The 21602-nt window shown below is 32.3% G+C and overlaps 1 protein-coding gene across 1 annotated transcript; it reads right to left on the reverse strand.

Moving 5' to 3' along the window:
* Positions 1-726: 726 nt before the first annotated feature.
* Positions 727-20188, reverse strand: LOC147816600 (uncharacterized). Its single transcript, XM_087156978.1, has 2 exons — positions 15743-20188; positions 727-957 (listed from the first exon to the last, which is right to left on the reverse strand). The coding sequence occupies exons 1-2, from the start codon at positions 20186-20188 to the stop codon at positions 727-729; spliced, it is 4677 nt and encodes a 1558-aa protein (XP_087013104.1).
* Positions 20189-21602: the final 1414 nt, after the last annotated feature.

A 21602-nucleotide genomic window follows, 5' to 3' on the forward strand; every position in this document is an offset into this window, starting at 1 on the left:
TTAACGATTTCCGCTGCCTATAACCGTCGGGACGAAATTTCACTCTCCTCCGCCCCTTAAAAAATAAAATAAAGAAAAGACCTAATGAATCCCCGATAATAGTTTAACGACACTGGGTTCAGAAAAGTGGATCGAAAATGTTCTTGGACGTCTTAAAAAGAATCGTCCGGTATGGAGGGAGGGGTAAAGTGTTCCAAAAGAATGTTTTAAGTTTTGCGGGTGTGTGTGTGTGACGTATGACAGTTAAAAGGGCTGCCCAATTAAAATCTCGCCTGACAAAGAGAGCCATCACTCCCCTTCTTTATCTAAAAATATATTCTTTTCTCCAGAATAAAAGGGGGTGTGGAACAGGTGAGTGCCAACCCCATACCTTCTAGTACCCTCATCAAAGAACCGTCGGTGCGCGAAGCGCGAACTAATGCGGCCCAGAAAGGGACGGTTGTTACCCCGCTAATCATTAACGCTCTAGCTCTAATTAGAGCGCAGACGTAGGGGGCGAAGAGATGAGGGGTAAGTTGCCTTTGACGCACCCCTCCAGAAATTTGAGGGGCCAAAAGGGAGAAGGTGCACAACGGGACTGTAATTACTACGTTTTGGCAGGCAGATGCACTGAGAAGAAGATTTCTTTCTCGGAGAACGATTTCCACTCTTAGGCCTCACTCTCTTTCTTGGGGGGGAAGGAGAGGATTTATCCGACGAGAAATCTTTCCACAACTTCTGAAATCCTTATCCTTGAGGAATTCCTGAAAGGCGATGATTCTCTGTGGAACCCGCTTTTGATCCAACTTCCACCATTTCGTGACGAAGTTGGTTGTTTTTGAAAAACAAAGACACATCGCAGCAGACGCGGTTTATGATGTTAAATACCATGGAGGGATATTTATCCTCATATCCATCATTCTCTGCAATGCACAGTATGGGAAATTGCGTTATATGACTCACATTCTCCAAAGTATTCTAATGTATTTACAAAAATGTTCCAAAGCATTGCACTTAAAACAGAGTCGTTCTTGAACGAGAGGTTACTATTGGATTAGAAACGAAAACTAATGTGTTTATGCTGAAAGTCAACGCGCATAGACTTACAGCGGCAATGCTCATCATATGCACACACAATTAATTGTCCAATTTGAAAGCTGGACTGACGTGAATATTGCGCAAACAATGAATTGTCCGCTTCGACAGCTAAACTGAAGTGAAAAAAGCACAAATAATAAATTGTCCATTTTGAAAGGTAAATTAACGTGAACAAAGCACAAATAATAAATGGTCTATTTTGAAAGCTAAATTATCGTGAATAAAACACAAATAATAAATTGTTCATTTTGAAAGCTAAATTAACGTGAATAAAGCACAAATAATAAATTGTCCATTTTGAAAGCTAAATTATCGTGAATAAAGCACAAATAAGGAATTGTCCAATTTGAAAGCTTAACTGACGTGAATATAGCGCAAGCAATGAATTGTCCGCTTCGACAGCTAAACTAACGTAAAAAAAGCACAAATAATAAATTGTCCATTTTGAAAGCTAAATTAACGTGAATAAAGCACAAATAATAAATGGTCCATTTTGAATGCTAAATTATCGTGAATAAAGCACAAATAATAAATGGTTCATTTTGAAAGTCAAACTGAAGTGAGAAAACGCAAATAATTGCTAAAAAACTATATAAGCACAAATAATTGCTTACATAGTTTTTTAGCAATTATAGTTTTAGTTTATAGTTTTTTAGCCCCATAAAGCACAAATAATTGCTAAAAACAAATATTTAGATTGCAAATTGGAATTGTCCAATTTGAAAGCTAAATTAACGCGAATAAAGCACAAATAATAAATGGTTCATTTTGAATGCTAAATTAACGTGAATAAAGCACAAATAATAAATTGTCTATTCTGAAAGCAAAATTAACGTGAATAAAGCACAAATAATAAATTTTCCATTCTGGAAGCTAAATTATAGTGAATAAAGCACAAATAATAAATGGTCCATTTTGAATGCTAAATTAACGTGAATAAAGCACAAATAATAAATTGTCTATTCTGAAAGCAAAATTAACGTGAATAAAGCACAAATAATAAATTGTCCATTCTGGAAGCTAAATTATCGTGAATAAAGCGCAAATAATAAATGGTACATTTTGAAAGTTAAACTGGGTGTGAGTAAAGCACAAACAATTGCTAAAAAACAAATATTTTAAAATTTTTGATACTAAAAAAAAAAGCCTCCTTTATTGTCGAAACTCAAAAATTGCTTTTATATATAGCCCTCGTGCCATCATTTGTGACTAAACCACAAATAATGAATCTCTGAAAATAACAGAAACAATCTACCGAATTGCAACCTATCAGCATTTTAAAATCGACAAATAATTCAAGTCTCAAACTTACAAAAGGAGACAAGGCGGCTTAGAAAAAAAATCTGAAAAGTTATTGAAAAATTTTGAACTTTCTAATTTTTTGTGACAATGTGCCATTATAAAATATACAAAAATGTCCCTAAATTTTCTAGGATAAATTTTAAAAACAATCAATTATTTCAAGCTTTGACTACTAAAAATATAAAAATTTTAACAATTGTTATAATATAATAATAATTTAATAATAATTTTTAAATTTGCTTAAAAATGGTACGCTATGGTAAATGGTAAAATGGTAATTTATTTTTCAGATATTTTTGCTGTTAGAGTTTTAAAATTTCCTAAAGTTAAACATTTCTAATTTTTCCACTTATTTTAACAAGAATATATAAAAAAAACTCTTAAATTTTTCTCAATTGTCTGAAGACAAAATAAAATGACTTTACATTCCAAAGTTCAGACAGTTATTAAGTCCTATTAAGCCTTTTACGTTTTAAAGTTGAGAATATAAACATTGTCGAAAAAGTAATTATGAGAAAAAACTTATTTTATTTTTCGCCTCTACTTGAAGTTTAAGATTTTTAAAAAAATTTTTAAAAAACGTAAAGAATTCTTTTTTTGCCTTCTTTTTGGGATGAAAATATAAGCATCACTAACACAAACTATAACATTGTTGTGAAGATTGTCAACAAATCTAGCTTTGTTATCAAAATTAAGATTTTAAAAGTATCGTTACAAATATGTATGGATTGAGTTCGATCAGTCTAATAACTTTCCTCATTTCAGATTTATTTCACTATCAGCAAGGTGTGACGTCACACCGTGTGGCGTTATCGATTACAGAAATAGGCTCCTACAAGTCGCTGTACCCTCTCCACCTAAGATGCGGAGGCGCGAAAATATTATTAATAAGACATTTGTATGCCCTTTGTTTTCCCCAAATAAAATTCCACACGTAAGCATAGTTATGGAATTTTAGAATTAACTGAAAAATTTATGAGTGAATTTTTTTCTGAAAATATAGTTGTTTTCAGCAGGATTGGAAATTTAGAAATTATGTCTTTTTCACAAACAAAGACTAGAGAAGAAAAAAAAAATTCACAAAATTAAGTCTGTATGTTACCTCTAAAACTATCTAAAGCCGTTAATATTCTCATTACCTAAATAATATTCAATTAAAGTGTGGAATTAATTCCATTAACGGGCGGAATTAATCAATTTACCAAAGTAATGTGCCACATTACCGTTTTCTGTATCGTTAAAGATTAAAAGTTTATTTCTCTAATTTTATCTACGGATATTTATTGATTGTTTTGACTAGATTCTTCAGATATCAGTAAATAAATAAATGACATAATATTATAACGTAATTGACATTATATAATGAGGATTTATACAGTTTTTTTTATTCTTTGGGCTTAATTTTATAAAAATTGATTGATTCTATCAACTAAAGTATTGCGTGATTAAAAACTTAATTCGTTTTAAAAATATATTAGATAAAAACATGTTTCGTTGTCTCAAAAATAACAAAGAAGTTCCAAGCAAACAAAGAATTTCCAAGCATTGATCGCGAAAATTCAGAGTATTACATTAAATAAATTATCCTAAGAAACTTTAGCGGTAAAATATTACCTGATTGAACACTTTGATCGCTTCAAAAAGATATACAAACATGAAAAAACAGTCATGACAAAACAAACGCCCATTTTGAAGACTTGCCAGACGTTAAGTGTAAAGAAAAAAGAAACAAAAATAATTTGAAATAAAAACGTTAAGTTGCCAACGGAAAAAGGAAAAATAAAAATGAGAAACAAAACTAGAAAAACTATAGTAGCCGAGAGAGAAAAAAGATGAAAAACAGAACAAGAAAAATTGCTGTTACCGAGAAGCAAATCCGGGTGAAATGCAGGCTACAGAGAATAATAATTTTTCAAAAAAATATTCTCAATTACTATTTATTATATAATTTTCTTATATAAGTGATTGGGATAAATGTTTTTTAATAAAAAAAATTCTCTTCAAATCCACTATTTTTTGGCCCCGCTTACATGTCAATGATTTTGGTCAGAATTCCATCGATGCTCAATCGCTAAAAAAAGTAAAATATAGCGGCTAAAGTAAAAAATAAAATATAGAAACAGGCAACAGCCTGCTGCTTACCATGGTTATATTTTTTAATGTATATAACCGTCGTTGAACAGCCGAGCCGATTTTGGGTGTACGACTGCTAATTTTCAACTCTGTAGCCCTGTAATTTTGAACCCAATCCAGAAGACGAGGGAACTTCTGGATCAAGTATTGGGTAAAGTTCCCCTTCGTGGAGGACATTTTTTGATGGAACTAACCAGCATTTGCGTTACATGGAGAGGAAGTCCACGAGAACCTACCACGGTTAGCCTAACGGCAAAGGGACTCTAACCCATGATCCGTCTACCACTGAGGATATTTCACGTCAGCACTGTGGTCGATACAAGCGGGATGCGGATTCGTTTCGACCACCCGTCTCTGGGGTGTCGAACCCGGTTCACCTCATTGGAAGGCGAACGCTCTATCCCCTGATCCATCTATGCTCATCTGGGACATCTTGAACAAGAGGGATCTGTCTGTGTTAGCATGACTAATGCATATTCGCAGAGGTTTTGTGAGAAAAAAAAAAAAAAGTAATTTTATTTTTCGTACCGTAAATTCATTCTGTTCGTGTTTTAATTGCCTTAAAGCTCGTCCAATTCCAATCCTCCTCTTTCCCAAATGGTTTCGAAAGTGTAACTACAAAAATCAATAGAAATTCTCCCAAGAGAGGAAATGGAAATCTTTTCTAAGAATATTACAACTCGTGTCTCTTATGTTTTCAAGAAAATGACAAATTCAGATTTGGGTCCGTGATATTAACAAATTCATTTGAGAGAGAAAAGTCACCAAAACGTGTTCCAACGTCAATCAGTTAAGAATAAAGTTTAACTTATTTAAAGTAAAAATTTTTAACAAATCCTTCTGTTTTATATTCAAAGATGTTACCCTCACGTGAAAAGTGCACATTTTCTTGTTTTTATTGCTGTAGGAGAGAAGAACTGGATTGTTTTAGAATCCAATAATCTTCAAATTGGCACGATTTTTTTTTCCAATTAACTAATTTTTTTTCTTTTTTAAAAAAAATTCCTTTCAAGAATAGTCAGCTAGTGTGCGTGACTTCTGATATCTCAAGTTGAAATTTAATTTTAAATTTTTTTTCACCCTGTGCACTTAAACGTTTTAAAAGCCTTAATTTTATTTTGGAGATTGAGTGTGACAACTAATACAGAATGTTCCGTAGACTTATCCTGAATATATATATATATACAAAATCCTTGTCGCAAGGAAGCAAAAAAAAATCTCTAAATTAGGAGCCTCAAATTAATATAGTAAAATAGTAAAATCTTGAACGAATATGAAAACTAGTTTGATCGCCTGATAATACACGGAGAATGCTTTTGTTTGATTTTGAAACTTAAATGATCTTTTATACAATTTAGTCAGCATATTTAAGTTTAGATCCTTGAATCATTAAGATTGAGTTCTAGTACGTGAAAATCACATCATTAGATCTAAAGTTATTCAGGGTGTTCGCTTTTTTTTTCGTACAGTAAATTTGAACCTAGTGTGCCAAAAAATGGGCGTATGGTATGTAAACAGTTTGTAACTTCATATTATCAACTGTTGAAAGATGCAGTTAACTTGTTTCAAGTCATTTTTTGATTTTTTGATTTAAAAGCACAAATAAACGTTCCAGAACTTTCTACTTCAGGTTTTACTTGTAAAAGGTATTAAAACTATTTTAATATAGTTTTAAATGCATTAACCAAAAACTTGAAATGCATTGATGACATAATTCTCTGAAAGTTAATAATTTAAAAGGCAAAATTTTATAGCAAATGCCTGGTTTAAATATTGCCATGAATGACCTTTGGTTCATGGCAATGATATTCAAACAGTTTAATGATATTCAAACAGTTTAATCCAAATTTTAATTTTGGCATTTATACTACGTAAGAAGTCGTTCAAATATAATATGCAAGCAAAGGGGGACGGAGAGTTAAGATTTGATTTTTTGCTAATAAGAGGAGATGAGGCGTATGAGTAAGACATTAAAATCCCCCTGATTTTCAATATTTACAAGAAAAAAAGAAAAAAATGCATCAAAAAATTACATGTGGAAAAATTTAAAATTTGGATTAAACGTTAAATTCGTAGAAATAAGAAATTTGAAGAAAAAATTTTTAGAAAATTTTGTGAACGGAAATTTTGAGCACAAAAGATTTCAAAGGAATACTCAGTTCAAAATTCTAAAAAATGAATGAAAACATGCAATGTTTTCAATCATTTTTTTAAAAAAACATGCAATGTCTTATGCAAAGTTGCATTTTTTATTTGAATTCATTCCTCAAATTAGGTTATTACAATAAAAGTCAAAGCAAAAACCAGAAAGAAGATGGTTGTTGCGACGTGGTAATGGTAGAATATTAATTGATTATGGGATTGTAATTTGCTAATTTTTAACTACAAGGGGGGGATCTGAAATTAACAAAAATATGCTAATAAATAAATTATGCATTATTTGAACAATCGCTTTACAAAAGAATGATAAATTTAAAAAAAAAAAAAAGCAACACTAGATATGCTTCTTTTTAAAAGTTGGGGTAAATAACTCCTTTTGATAATTATTTGGATTTGATAACTCAATTTTATGCGTCATCTCTTAATTGAGTTGGCCCAACAGTTAAACTACTTTAAAAAATGTCCGTTGAATTTAATAAATTATTGCAAAATTGTGTAAAATCTCAATTCAAATCTCATCCAATGTGAAATGGGTGTTGATTTAAATAAAGGGTCTCAATTGAGTAATGAGTAAAATAAAAGAAATAGAGAGAGAGAGAGAGAATTTGAGACGAACAAGTCACACATTTATAAAACCGGAAGATATAAAAAAAATTAGCTTATACCTATCATATAAAAATAAACTTAAAGGATTAAAATGGAAGTGAAAATAAACAAGGAAAGTAAAAAGCTTAATTGGGTATAATATGAAAAAAACACAACTACTTCGATTTAGTAGGAACAACATATGACGCAATGCTAAACGAATGGAATTTAGTTATTGTTTATTTAGTTATTGTTATTAATAGTTGTTGTTATTTGTTTTAGTTGTTGTTGTTTATTTAGTTTCAATAACTTTTCTTTATAATGCAATAAAATCTGGCGAGCAGCTATTTAAACGATCGAACACTTCGTTTGTTTATTTGTGGCTTGAAGTTAGGCTCGCAGAAAATGCCGTTCATGGGTTAAATTTAGTAGGAACAACACAACCTGTGACGTAGGCTATATTATACCCAATTGTGTACTTGCACTTCAAGACAAAGAAAATCAAATGTACCCCAACATGTGACCGATGACGTCAGTTCCAGCTGATCGTTCGTAAAGAAAATGGCGTGTTAAAATTGAGCTAAACTTCTCCACGTAAGTTAAAAATGTTAATTAATGTGAATTAAACGCAGTGCCCTATCGCTCATTGCATATGTTGAAATATAATTCTTTCTCATCTGCATCTTTTACTTAACTTTATATTATTTGCTCATCCATTTTATTGTAATCGAGACATATTTATGTTTTGCGTACCTGGCAACTTCGATGCATAATTTGTCTGTTTATGTTCTACGTGGATTCGTGCCGGTCTTAAGTTAGAAATTTACAGTGAAAGAATTGAAATCTTTGTGTAGGAATCTTTGTGAAAGAATATAGTACGCGTCACTTAAGAGAATTGATACTTGGACGGCTTGACTTACTCAAAATAGAATGAAAATAATAGTTGCTAACGTAAATAAATGCCACGTTTGAACAACCAATTAGGATCGTGATACCTGAACTACGTCACTCGCAGGTATGCCATTGATAACGAGTAAAATTAAAAAAAAGGGTTGTGGTAGAGAAAGCGTGATGAACAACATCACATATCAACACTACTGATATTTGAATATTAGTAAAGTAATAATCTTAATTATTTTAGTTATGTCCATTTTGATAGTGGCGCGATTAACTTGCTCTAATTATAAGCTCTTTTCACAAAATCTTTTAAAACATCCATTGACACTCTGAAGTGGCTTAGAAAAATCTCTTTGCATCTTTGCATTAATTGTACAAATTTATCACTTTAGTGGTTTATTACTAGTAATTTCCGTATTAATACTAATAATATGCGAATAGGATAAACTAGGAAAATCATCAGTGTAGTAATATCGGGCTAAACCTTTAAAAAAATATATAATGTTGTTGTTGTTCTCATCTCCATGACCAGCAGAGCTAGACCAGGTCCGTGAGCTCGTTCCCTCTAAGAAAGTCTACCACCAGCAGGGAAGCTTGAACCATGTCCTGCCTGGTAAGTCCCAGACAAGATAAAATGTGGTCTGGGGAGGCCATGGCAACAGAACACTTAGTGCAGATTTCGAAATGTTTATTACCATCGTTATAAGTCATTGATGACAGATGTCCACTGAGGAAACGACTAATAGTAGTTTGTTCTCGTCTATTGCTCCAATAATTCCATCATGAACCATTATATTTTTTAATGGTAACCAACACAAGTAACCATCACTACAATGTCGGAATTTGGATACATTTATGATGGTCCAACATAAGAATAGCAGCTTGTTGTGATGGTTTGTTCGCGTTGAACCATTAAAACTTTCTAACATAGCTTCTTTGAAATCTAATGGTGAAACGATCATAAACAATCATCCCCTCGATGTAGGAATTCGTATCGATTTATGATGGTCCATCATAAAAAAAAACAAAAAACAAATTGTTTTGATGGTATATTCCTGAAAACCAACAAGAATTCCAATTGTTGAACCATCATGGAAAAACCCAAATTGTTTTGATGGTATACTCCTGAAAACCAACAAGAATTCCAATTAAACCATCATGGAAAAACCCAAATTGTTTTGATGGTATACTCCTGAACACCAACAAGAATTCCAATTGTTGAACCATCATGGAAAAACCCAAACTGTTTTGATGGTATACTCCTGAAAACCAACAAGAATTCCAATTGTTGAACCATCATGGAAAAACCCAAATTGTTTTGATGGTATACTCCTGAAAACCAACAAGAATTCCAATTGTTGAACCATCATGGAAAAAACCAAATTGTTTTGATGGTATACTCCTGAAAACCAACAAGAATTCCAATTGTTGAACCATCATGGAAATATATAGTTGGAACCATCATGGACCGTCACGTATCATCATGGATTGTTGGTCTAAACCTCTCTTGATGGTTAGCCATCATAGTATTAGAGTAGAATCATGGAATGCTTCAAGTTTGTTGGCATATCAAAAACCATGGATGCATAATGGAAAATGTTGGATGATGATGACCATCAAATGATGATGGACCATTATATATCGCACTGAAACCAACTTAAATCATCAAAATATTTTGGTGGAACCATCAAGAATTTTGACTAGGGAAATGATGCATTCGGCTTGCATTTACATATTGCATACCACAATTTACATATTTATTTTATAGATTTTTTTGTTAAATTTGAAACAGAATTTGCTAAAATAACAGTATATATCTGCTTAAAAAACAGGCACCTAAATAATAGTATTTTCTGTGAAATAAATGGTTTTATACTGGCACTCCAGCTGAGAGTTTTTTTTCTGGAAATTTAACAGATTTTTTTTTTAGCAATATAGGTAAAATTTTGAAAATGCAACACACCTTCCCAAAAAAATCGACTTAAAGTTCAATTTAATTTTAGGTAATAAGCAAAATTAATTTCTTTTTATAAGACAATATATATATCCCAAAAATACTTAAACATACAAATTACTGGAAAAAAGGCACTACAAAAGGTTTGCCATACATTTTAAAAAAAAAGAACCGAAATTACTGCTTTGACCGTAGCAGATATAGATACAGTATCTTAGAACCAGCCCGGTTTATTTTCAAGTCTGCTTTTTTTGGTTATATTTAATGAAAGCAAAAAAAAAGAGAAAAAGTGGTTATTTGCCTTCTGTATGCTGACAAATACAAATGAAACTGTCTTGAACTATTAAACTTTCGGGAAATTGAAACTTTCTTCTAAATGCCCTGGGGTCTCTTTAGATGTAAAGACTTTCAAAGACAAACATTTATAGAAATAAAATAAAAAAATTGCTGCACAGTCGGGTTTCTACAAAAACACAGCTAAAAGAAATTGTGTTCTTTTATTGACTCTTTAGTTTAATACAATGTGTTTACTATGGAGAAAACTTTTAAGATTTCTGAAATTAAAGAAAAAAATACACATTTAAAATGAAGTAATAAAGAACCAAAAATAGCAATTTTTAAAAATTAAAAAGAACTTTAATTTAAAAAGACCTACTGATAATAATTACAATATTTTCAAATAATTGAAATTCTACGGCTTTATTAAAATAAAAAAAGAAGGCACTAATGTTTTATTTAAACTAAGCATATATTAAAATTATTCTCATAATTTTACTCAATAACTTACAAAAATGAACAGTAGTTTGAACAGCTTACGAGCGTGTTCACAAACACTAGTTATTCTTATTTCATAACCATCGTTGAACGGCCTACCCAATTTTGAGTTTAAAGGCCGTTCGAAGTTGGAGATCATGCGGCCTCGAAACTGGAATCCTATTTAAGGTCTACCATGTTTATTATGTCGTAGACTTGTTTGAAAATTCTACTCTTTGTAAAACACCAACGTCCTTATTCAATGTCCTTAAAACAGGGGTGTTAAACTTGCGGCCCGAGATGAATATTTTTGCGACCCAGTCAATATATCCGACGCAAAGTAAAAATAAAATAGAAATGTTAATTAGAAAGGAAAGTAGCATACAAAATTATAATATACTTTATTTATAAACTATACGGATCATATTAAATTGTACGCTCGAAAATGTAAAATTCTAATTGGCTTGCGGCACCTGCCCTTCCAGGGACGCTGCATTGTATCAAAAATACGCAGAAAAAATTTCAAATCTTAGAACAAAATTTGAAACAAGGTTTAAAAATTTTAATTCTTTGGAAGACAAATTTTGTTTGTTTTCTTCGATTTTCTCAATAAATATAGACTCAGTACCCAGTAATATGCAAATGGAAGTGATTGAGATTCAGTGGGACTCAAATTTGAAGGCAAAATTTATTGAAGTGAGTGTACCTGAATTTTACAAATATTTACCTGCTAGGTTTGAAAATACTCAAAAATTCTCATCTGAAATTATTTCCATGTTTGGAAGTACTTATCAGTGCGAGCAATTATTTTCTGTTACGAATGGAAATAAATCTCCTGCCCGAAACCGTATTAATAACGCTCACATTGGGTCAACTTTGAAAGTAGTCGCGGCCAATATAATTTCTCCCGAAATAGGAAAGATAGTAGCAGAGAAGAGATGTCAAATATCGAACAATAACTTTACTTTATATAGGTTTATTACACTGTACTATTCAAAATAAAAATATTTGTTTCTATGAAAACTGATTTTTTTTTTTTTTTTTTTTTTTTTTTGCGGCCCACCTAAAGTTAAGCATTGTTTATTTGGCCCAAGTTAGCTTTTGAGTTTGACACCCCTGCCTTAAAAATCTCATTGTAAGAAGTACTGCTTCAGGAGATAAAGTCACTCGATTATGTGACCCGCGTTCGAAACCCAGCTATGCTGGATGATGCGAACTCTGCTCTCAGCTCACACCTATGACAGCGCTTCAATGTTAGACAGATCATGGGTTAGAATCCTCTTGACGTCAGGTTAACCATTAAAGGATTTCATGATTTTTCTGTTCGTGTAACGCATCTGAGCGTTAGCTCATGAAAATAAAACCCACAAAGGCTAGCTTGGCCCGATGCTTTTCAGGTGCTCCCTTGTTCTGGGTTGAGATCAAAATTACAAGGTTACGGAATCATATTAGTCGCAAACCCCCCTAAAGTGACCGCCATTGAAGTAACGAACTCAAAAATGGGTCAGCTGCTCTACGCTGATTGGAAAATAAACTTAGCTCAACAAATGACGTCTGCAATTATGACGACATATGCACAATCAAGATCCGTATTAAGATTCGTATTCAAGATTCGTATCATTTCGTTAAAATGCAAATTTATAGCGAGGATACTAGCTCAGAAGCTAACCACGTCGCCTGACAAAAATCAAGTTTTTCTAGCGGTTAATAGATAAAGAAATAAAATCTTCACCTTGACCGTGACTATGTACAAGGTTGTTCTAGGAGACAGCAGACATTTTTCATGTGTGGTTCACAGTGTTTATTAACTTCAGGGTTTGGAAATAAAATAAAAACAGTTTTCACGAATTAGCCAATCTATAAAAGCAGTCCCATTTTTTTTTCAGTGTAAGGAAAGCGTTACTCAACAAAAACTACCAACAAACTTTTTTCTTAAATAGTTAAGTAAAAAGCCTAACTAATTATCTATAAAGTGGCAACTTTAAAACAACACGCCAAAGAAAAAAAATCAACACCGCCTCACTTTCGATGATCCCAAATTGTTTTAAGATGAGTTCTCTAAAAAGACGCGATTTCTTCCTTAAACGACGATTACATTAAAAAGTTTTTTTTCTTTTTTCTATTTCATACCCTCTTTCTCTCCATCATTAATGAATTCTCCCAAAAAAGTCATTCTCCAAATGAATTTTGTTTCGCCATTTTTTTCTTCTTCCTCTTCTGCCGGTCTTGCCGCTGAAAAAAAGGATAATCTTGAGACAAATCGTTTATAAGAACAATATTTCAGGAACCATTTTCCTGCAGAATATTCTTTTCGAGTACTTTTACAGTTCACTTAAAGTAGTTACCGCCATTCAATTAAGTAAATCTACTCTATTAAAGAAAACAGGACACAAATTTACCTTTTGGCTGGACACGTGGAAGGTTTCAAATCAGTATAATTAGCAAACCCTAATTATGAGGCGAAACGAGCAGGCCGGCCGTGGAAGTAATTAAGGTAGTGGCCGTCGCCATTTTGTAAAACGACTGCCAGGCCTAATGGAAAGGCATTGATCTCATTCGAGGAACTGCCGCCGCTTATGGCAGAGGAAGTAGTCGTCGAAGGTGTTGTAAAACAATCCTCATTCACTCACTTACTCTGTGTTTAATGAGTTCAAACCTTCCAGAAATTAATGATTGTGTTATATTGGAATGGAAACAAATATGCATTCATTTATTACTTCCATACCTCGTCAAGCTGCAAGTAATGGAAAAACTAACAAGTGGAGACTGCTGTCTGGTTTCTTATTCATTTGTTTTCAATATTAACTCATTCGAAGACTTGTTTAATAACATAAAATAAATATTTTTAAAAAAATTCGATAAAGAGTGGACATAAAATTCTTTTTTTTAATTTACGTAAAATTAAATGTCACGGACAAAAGACTATCTTCCTGGAAATCGTAGACTTAATAAAAGTTCTTTATCCCTTAGTTCCTTCGCCCCGCAATGGACTCAGGGCTAAAGAGAATACAAGGGCTAGTTCACTCCGCTCTTAGAGCTGAAGCTACGATTTCCCTCCTCATGACGTCACTGTGTCTACAGATCTCGGAGATCGCAAGCAAAGATATGATAACTTTGCATCTTTCTCTTGTAAAAATAAGTTAGACTTTTTCTGGTTATTAGCCTTCAAACTTTACGTAATTAACACATTATTTCCGTTCATAATCATAGTTTAAAAAAAACTTTCTTGGTTATTATATTAAAAAAATACCATTTTAAAGTTATAAAAATGTTTTGCTAGTTGGTGAAAATGACACGATAAATACTTTATTTCAAAAAGTTCAGTTTTAACTTTAACTATTAAGAAAAATGGAGGCATATATCGACACTTTTTTTATCTACATATTCTTTTATACAGATAAGTTAAGTTAAATTTAGAATCCCTGATTTTAAAATATGTCGTTAATAGCAATTTGTTCATACTTAATCATTAGGAAACATCAACCTTAAACGCTAATTACTGAAATAAAATAATAATTTAGGTTCATAATGACATCTGAAATTTTACAATTGCTTATAGACATTTAAATTTACGATGATATAATATATAGATATTTAAATTGAAGAGAATATAATTTTTTAAAAAAAATCATAAATATTTAGAATAACTACATTAAAAAATATGTTATGAAATTAGGAGAATTTCAACTATATACTATATATTTCATTTATACTTTTTACTTACATTTTAATTTTCTTTGACTTTATCTAATTTTTAATTCTTTTCACCTGCCTTTCTTTATGAAGTAGCGAGGCGGTTTCTATTTAGATAATGAATTTTTATAAAAGTTCTTTACGACAGAATAAACGTATTGCGGTTTTATATTAACTGTGTCATTTCGGAATCCATTTTTTTCCTTTTGTTTTTGTATCAGAATTTTTGCAAGTTGCAATCGCGCAAACTGGCATTTCGATAATAGTTTTAAATTCTTGTAAATTCACTGCAAAAACTGAGGAAAGTCATTATAGAAAATAACAAATGTCTTAGAATATCTCGCAAAAAGAAATGATCCAATATTAGTTAGAGCTAGTAAGACCAAACGCTCCTTCTTGAAGTAAAAGTGCGAGCTTTGAGCCAAAGTGACGTCACTAGAGTGACGTCGGAGGATCGGCGCGGTGTAACGTATCTCTCAACAAACTCACAGACAAATATGATTATAAACAAAAACAATTTATTAAAACACAAAAAAAAACAAAAAAACACACAAATTTCCAATCATGATTCAACAGAAGAGAGGAGAGGATCTCCCACGACTTACTCGCTCAAAATTTACTGACTGACTGCCAACCACGCATGCGCAGTCCGCCTCTGCCCAGCTGTGGTTAGGGAGATATTACAGACTCCTCCCTTCCCAAGAACTTTTTCAGGTAAATAAATGAAAAAGTTAAACTTTCAAAAATGTTACATTACTTTAACGTATCAAATATATAAAATAATATCAATATCATATATGAAAACACAGCACATATCAATTACATATATAAAAAACACACTATACAAATACAAATATTCAAACATTATTTTTACAGAATTTCAGATAAACACATTATAAAGAAAATATTAATCATTATCTTTATAAAATAAAGAGATATGTGAAAATATAGCACATAAAATAAACACAAATGAAAAATGAATAAATTTTAAATGTTATGATTATTGTGATCTTAACCTTCACTTTTATGCAAATTATTAGCAAATCGTTATCATTTTTTTTTCTAATCTAAAGGAGCTCTACTTAAACTATCCGCGTTATTATTCAATTTCCCAGCTTTATGAATAATTTTAAAATCATAAGTTTGAAGGAATAAAGACCAACGCATTAAGCGCGGATTTGTACTTACATTTTTATTTAACCAAGTTAAAGGATTATGATCAGTTTGAATAGTGAAAGATCGTCCATCAATATAATAATGCAATTTTTTTACAGCAAAAATAATGCAAGCACACTCTTTTTCTGTTGTGCTATACTTTTTTTCAGTGGGAGAAAACTTTTTACTTAAGTATAATATAGGATGTTCCTTCCCCTTTTTATCATACTGTGTCAAAACAACCCCCATACCTAAGTCGCTAGCATCAGTTTGAATGATGAATTCGTTATCAAAGTTAGGAGCATACAGAATAGGCTCACTTGAGAGTTTTCTCTTAAGTTCCTGAAAAGCATTTTCGCAGTCATTATTCCATTGAATGAGTCCTTTTCGAACTTTACCCTTTAAAGTTTCTGTCAGAGGGGCAACGATTGATGAAAACATGGGTATATATTGTCTGTAATACCCGGCTAATCCTAAAAAGGCTCGGACTTCTGTTTTAGTTGTTGGTTTAGGAAACTCCTTAATAGCCTTTATTTTCACTTCTCCAGGCGAACGTTTTCCGTTTCCTACAATATGTCCAAGATATTTAACTTCACTTTGAGCAAACTGGCACTTTATTGGTTTAATTGTTAAATCAGCTCTTTGAATTCGGAGAAAAACTTCCTTGAGGTGCTCTAAATGTTCCTCCCAACTATCTGAAAAAACTGCTACATCATCAAGATATGGAACAGCATATTTTTCACAGCCTCTCAACAATTGTGCCATCATTTTGCTGAAAGAGAATGGAGCATTCTTGAGTCCAAATGGCATTCTAAGAGGTCTATAAGTCCCAAAACTAGTACTGAAGGCTGCTAATCTCTGAGCATTCAGCGTCAATGGGATTTGCCAATAACCTCTAGTTAAATCTACTAGAGTAATGTATTTTGCTGAGGACACCCGTTCAATTAATTCCTCAGTATTAGGTAAAGGATAAAATTGTGTTCTGGTCACTGCATTTAATTTGCGATAGTCCACACACGGTCTTGGATCACGGCCTGGGATTTCAACGACTATCATAGGTGAAGTGTAGTCTGATTCACCGATTTCAATAATACCACACTTTAGCATTTTATCGATTTCAGTCTTCAATATATCAGTTTGCCTAAGAGACATTTTATAAGGCTTAGAGAGGATAGGGGTATCAGAAGTCAGTATAATATCATGTTCAATCGAAGTGGTTTTTCCTGGTATGTTTGAAAAGTTCTTTGCAAACTTGTTTAACAATTGTTGCAGTTGATCAATTTGTTGTGAAGTCAGTCTTTCTTGAAGACTACTGTTGCATACAATGTCATTAAAATTATAAACGTTGGGACTTGGTTCAATATGAGGAAAGTCTATATCACTATCCACTTCACTTTCCTCAATTTTCATCGATACTAAGTTGACATATTCACTTCGTTTATAATAAGGCTTCAGCATATTAATATGGTAAACTTGGGATCCGTCCTTTCTCCCTGGTAAGTTTATGACGTAATTTGTTTCAGATATCTTCTTTTTTACAGTTCCAGGTCCTAGCCACTGAACAGATAATTTATTTGGTCTTGACGTTGCTAAAACTAAAACCAAATCTCCTTCGAGAAACTCACGCTTGACAGCATTTTTGTCATACCATAATTTTCTTTTTATCTGTACTTCTTCCATTTTCTCTATAGCTAGTTCTTGACATCTTTTCAAGCGATTAATTAACTGAAAAACATAATCTGTAACTGGGTTGGATTCTATGTCTAATCCTGTCCATTTTTCATAAAGCAAAGTTTCTGGTGTTCTAAGTTGTTTTCCATGCACTAATTCTGCGGGTGAGAATCCGGTGCTTTCGTGAGTCACTGTTCGAAGGGCGAAGAGTGCTGAGGGTAGATGTTTTTCCCAATCATTTCCTGCTTCCAAACATAAAACTCTCAAAATACGTTTTATTGTTCTGTGAAATCTCTCGACAGGATTGGATTGCGGATGATGTACAGAACTATGGCATACCTTTATACCGAAACGATCAAAAAATTCGCTGGTTAAATTGCTAACAAATGATGTCCCTTGATCACACTGGATTTCAACAGGAAAGCCTGATCTACTGAAAATATTAAGTAATGCATCTGTTACTGATATGGAAGTTAAATCAGTAACCGGTATCGCATCAGGATACTTAGAAGATAAACAAATGGAAGTGATGATGTAACGCTTCCCAGTTGGTGTGATGGGAAGTGGACCACAAGCGTCAATATTCAATTTAGAAAATACTTCCTGAATTATAGGCACAAGCTTTAAGGGAGCTTTCTTTTTCTCATTCGGTTTGCCAGCCCTTTGACAACTGTCACAAGATCTTACATAATCTTCAATATCTTTATAACATTTAGGCCAAAAGAAGTGACGGTTTAGCCTATCCTTCGTTTTTGTGACTCCCAGATGACCAGAAGTATCTTCGTGGCATAAAGTCATAATCTTGGCTCTGAACTTCTTTGGTATCATTATTAATTCCTTTACTTTCCCATTATGATCTTCTTGAACTTTCATTAATAGTTTATTTTTGATGGAAAACTTTTTATTTCGATCTTCAACTTCTTCATTTTGATTGGCAATTTTGAAGAGAGGTTGCAAATCCGGGTCTTCTATCTGTAAATTGGCAAGCTGATCTGTATTTATTTCTAGCAGTGAATCTCCACTTTCATCAGGAGGAGGAAATTGGAAATCATTCTCGATCATTGATTCAGAAGTAGATTCGAAGTTTTCAGCATGTTCAACTTTTTCTGGCTCCATTGCAGACGTAGTATCCTTAAAAGTTCCTTTTTCTGTGACGATTATTTCTTCTTGACAATTGTTCTCTCTCCTCTGTTTTCGTAATGTTTGTGCTCTTGTTTCAACAGCATTTATTGCTAGGGGTGCAGACATTTCTCTTAATTGGGAATCAGTAAGTAGTGACGCTGTACGATTACCCATTATATAGCGTCCTTTATCTAGTTCATGACGAACAACAGCGGCCTTTGTACTTAGGTCTCCACTTGGAAATGAAATTGTAACTTGTGCAAGAGGCAAACACACAGGGCCTTCATCAAGAGGTTGTTGCACCCAAATTGTCTCACCTGTAAACTTATTTGGAGATGTATATTTTCTACATATGACATCGATACTAGCACCAGTATCTCTTAATATAGGCATTAAGTGGCCATTCACTTTACCCACAACGGTATATGGAGCTAAATATTCATCTTCTATTCCTTCCACGATTCTGTTGATATTTACAACACCTTTTGGATTCCTTAGTGTTGGACACTGAGGACGAAGATGGTTGCTGGATCCACATTCATAGCACTTCGGAGTCCTTCGTTGATCAAATGTTTTATCTATCCCTGTTTCCCTACGATCATTTATGCGGTGGACATCCTTGTTTCTACTGTCTATAAATTCTTCTCTTCTATCATACACATTATCTTTCTTAAAGTTCTTATATCTTTCAGACAAAACTCTATCAGTTCTTAAATTATCATATTTCGTAAAATTTCTGCCATATGCTGGCGGACTTGGTAACACTTTTGGCTTTGTAGGAATACTTCTAGAGTCTTTTGATTTTATCGTTTTTCGTACGTCATCAAATTCTTCTAACTTTCCAGCAAGTTCTACTGGAGATGTAATGTTACTCCACTCATCCAAATAGTACTCTTTAAATTCTTGAGGAACTCGTTTCTTCATCTGGTCAGTTATAATCAAATCTTTTAACTTTTCAAAAGTATCTACTTTTAATCCCGTTATCCACCCATCAAAATAATTAGAAAGTTCGTGATAGAAGTCTGGCCAAGTTCCTTCAGTTGATTTTAGATGCTTCATAAAAAGTTGACGAAATTTTTCAGGTGTAAGCTTGAACCTCTTCAGTAAAAGTCCTTTAACGTGTTCATAATCTTGGGCTTTATCATCAGGTTCACGGGCAATAATTTGTGTTATTTCATAAGGAAGTAAACCCAACAAATGTGTTATCCACAGCTCTTTTCCTATTTCCGCCCTCCGTGCTTGGCGCTCAAATAACACCAAATACAAACTAATATCTTCTTTAATGTCATATTTATGAATTAACGAGTGTATATCTTTTGAATTTCGCGCACCTTCTACTTGAGGAGTGCCAGCCATCTTTAATTTAACTTCAAGTTTCATTCGCTCCAACTCAAATTCTCTCTCTTCTTTTCGCCGCATTGCCTCTGCTTCAGCTGCTTCTTTTAATTTCAACGCCTCTGCTTCAGCTTCCTCCTTCAACTGAACCTTCTTCTCCTCTTCCTTTCGTTGTTTTCTTTCCTCGATAAGGGTAAAAAATAATTCTTTAGCGAACTCCTCTTCATACATATCATCTTCTGTTATGGCTTTTTTCAGTGAAATTATTGTCATAGTTGGATTAACATCTATCTCTAACTCTGATGCTAACGCTAATAAATCTTCCTTTAATCCCTTGCCCAAGAATGCCATGGTTAAGATTTAATGATAAATCAAAAATTTAAGCCAATGAATTTTAACTTAAATGTGTAGATATTTTACCAAAGAAAGAAATTATACCCTTGCAACCTCAAAGTAAACAAATATATTTACCTCAATTAAGTACTTAGCTAAACAATAAAATAATCATAAAATTTAAATTGAAACAAAACTATAAATTTTATGACACTGTAATTTTATGTTTTTTTAAATAGGTTATTTAATAACAAGGAACAGCAATGATGAGAACCAAACCAAAAACAATAAGAAAAATATTATTCATCCGAGAAACAAAAATTTTCATGACTAAATTCAATTATAATGAATAATGTATCTCATAAAAATATTATATCAAAATATAAATCGTCATTTAAATCCTTAATTAAGCTAAAAGAAATGTCTAAAGATAGACGTGAAAATCAAAACAAATTATAAATGCTTCCACTCTTTACCTTCATAAACTCAAACACAAATGTGAAAGAAAAAAAATATATAAGCAATCAGCATCTGTAGGAAAAATTTATGAACGGATTAAATAACAGCTCTTTCAAAAGTAATAAATACATCAAAGCAAGAAAGAAGAAAAAAAAAAGATTCGATTCCTTTCGAAACCGCAATGATGAGTAAGCTAATTTTCCCCCTACTTCCTGTTTAAAACAGAAATGTTTCTCATGCTTCGTTATTAATTTTATAATGATTTCACTTACAGAAATCACTTAATTTAATACACTCAATACATAGAAAACAATATAAATAAATATTTGCACTTTTCTAAGAGAAAAACAAATAACTTTCTTCAATATTATTATCAAAAAATGATTAGATATACAAAGTAATTATTTTACACTGTTTCAAATTTTTTTCGACACTTCTTTTATATACTAGCACTCAAAATCAATATACTTACTGTTCTATTCACATAAAAAAATTGTCAAACACTTTAAACAGTAACCGGTTTGTACACAGAAAACAAAACTAAATTTTACGATCAGGATTATCACTTTTAATATCTGGACGAATTTCACTTTTATATCTGGACGATATATTTTCGCATCATATATCTGGATGAAATATTTTCACATTATATATCTGGACGATATTATATCTAGATAATATTGGTATTTGTTAACCATGAGATTATTTCAGATATAATAAGGAAGGGTACCTTTTTTAACAAATCGGAACACTTGCATTCAGGATGAATATTACTTTGTAAACAAATCGAAAAGATAATACTGGTATAGGACAACCATTGAATTATCTCAAATATAACAAGGAAGGGTACCTCTTTCACAAATTGGAACACTTGTATTCAGGATGAATACTGCTTTGTAATTAAATCGAAATCGGAGCACAAATAACACACACAATAGCACATTCCTTAATCTTCGGAGCAGATTTTCTATCT

The sequence above is a fragment of the Parasteatoda tepidariorum genome, chromosome 1, assembly GCF_982258835.1.
Source record: "Parasteatoda tepidariorum strain Cologne lab strain chromosome 1, Ptep-v5.0, whole genome shotgun sequence".
In the NCBI taxonomy this organism is placed as follows: domain Eukaryota; kingdom Metazoa; phylum Arthropoda; class Arachnida; order Araneae; family Theridiidae; genus Parasteatoda; species Parasteatoda tepidariorum.

Bases quoted from the DNA above. Each gene is read 5' to 3' on its own strand.
- LOC147816600 (XM_087156978.1), bottom strand. From the start codon at position 20,188: ATGGCATTCTTGGGCAAGGGATTAAAGGAAGATTTATTAGCGTTAGCA. The intron at 958-15,742 runs GTAAGTACAAAT...TAAATACATTAG, and splicing joins TAACTTGGTTAAATAAAAAT to AATACTTTGGAGAATGTGAG.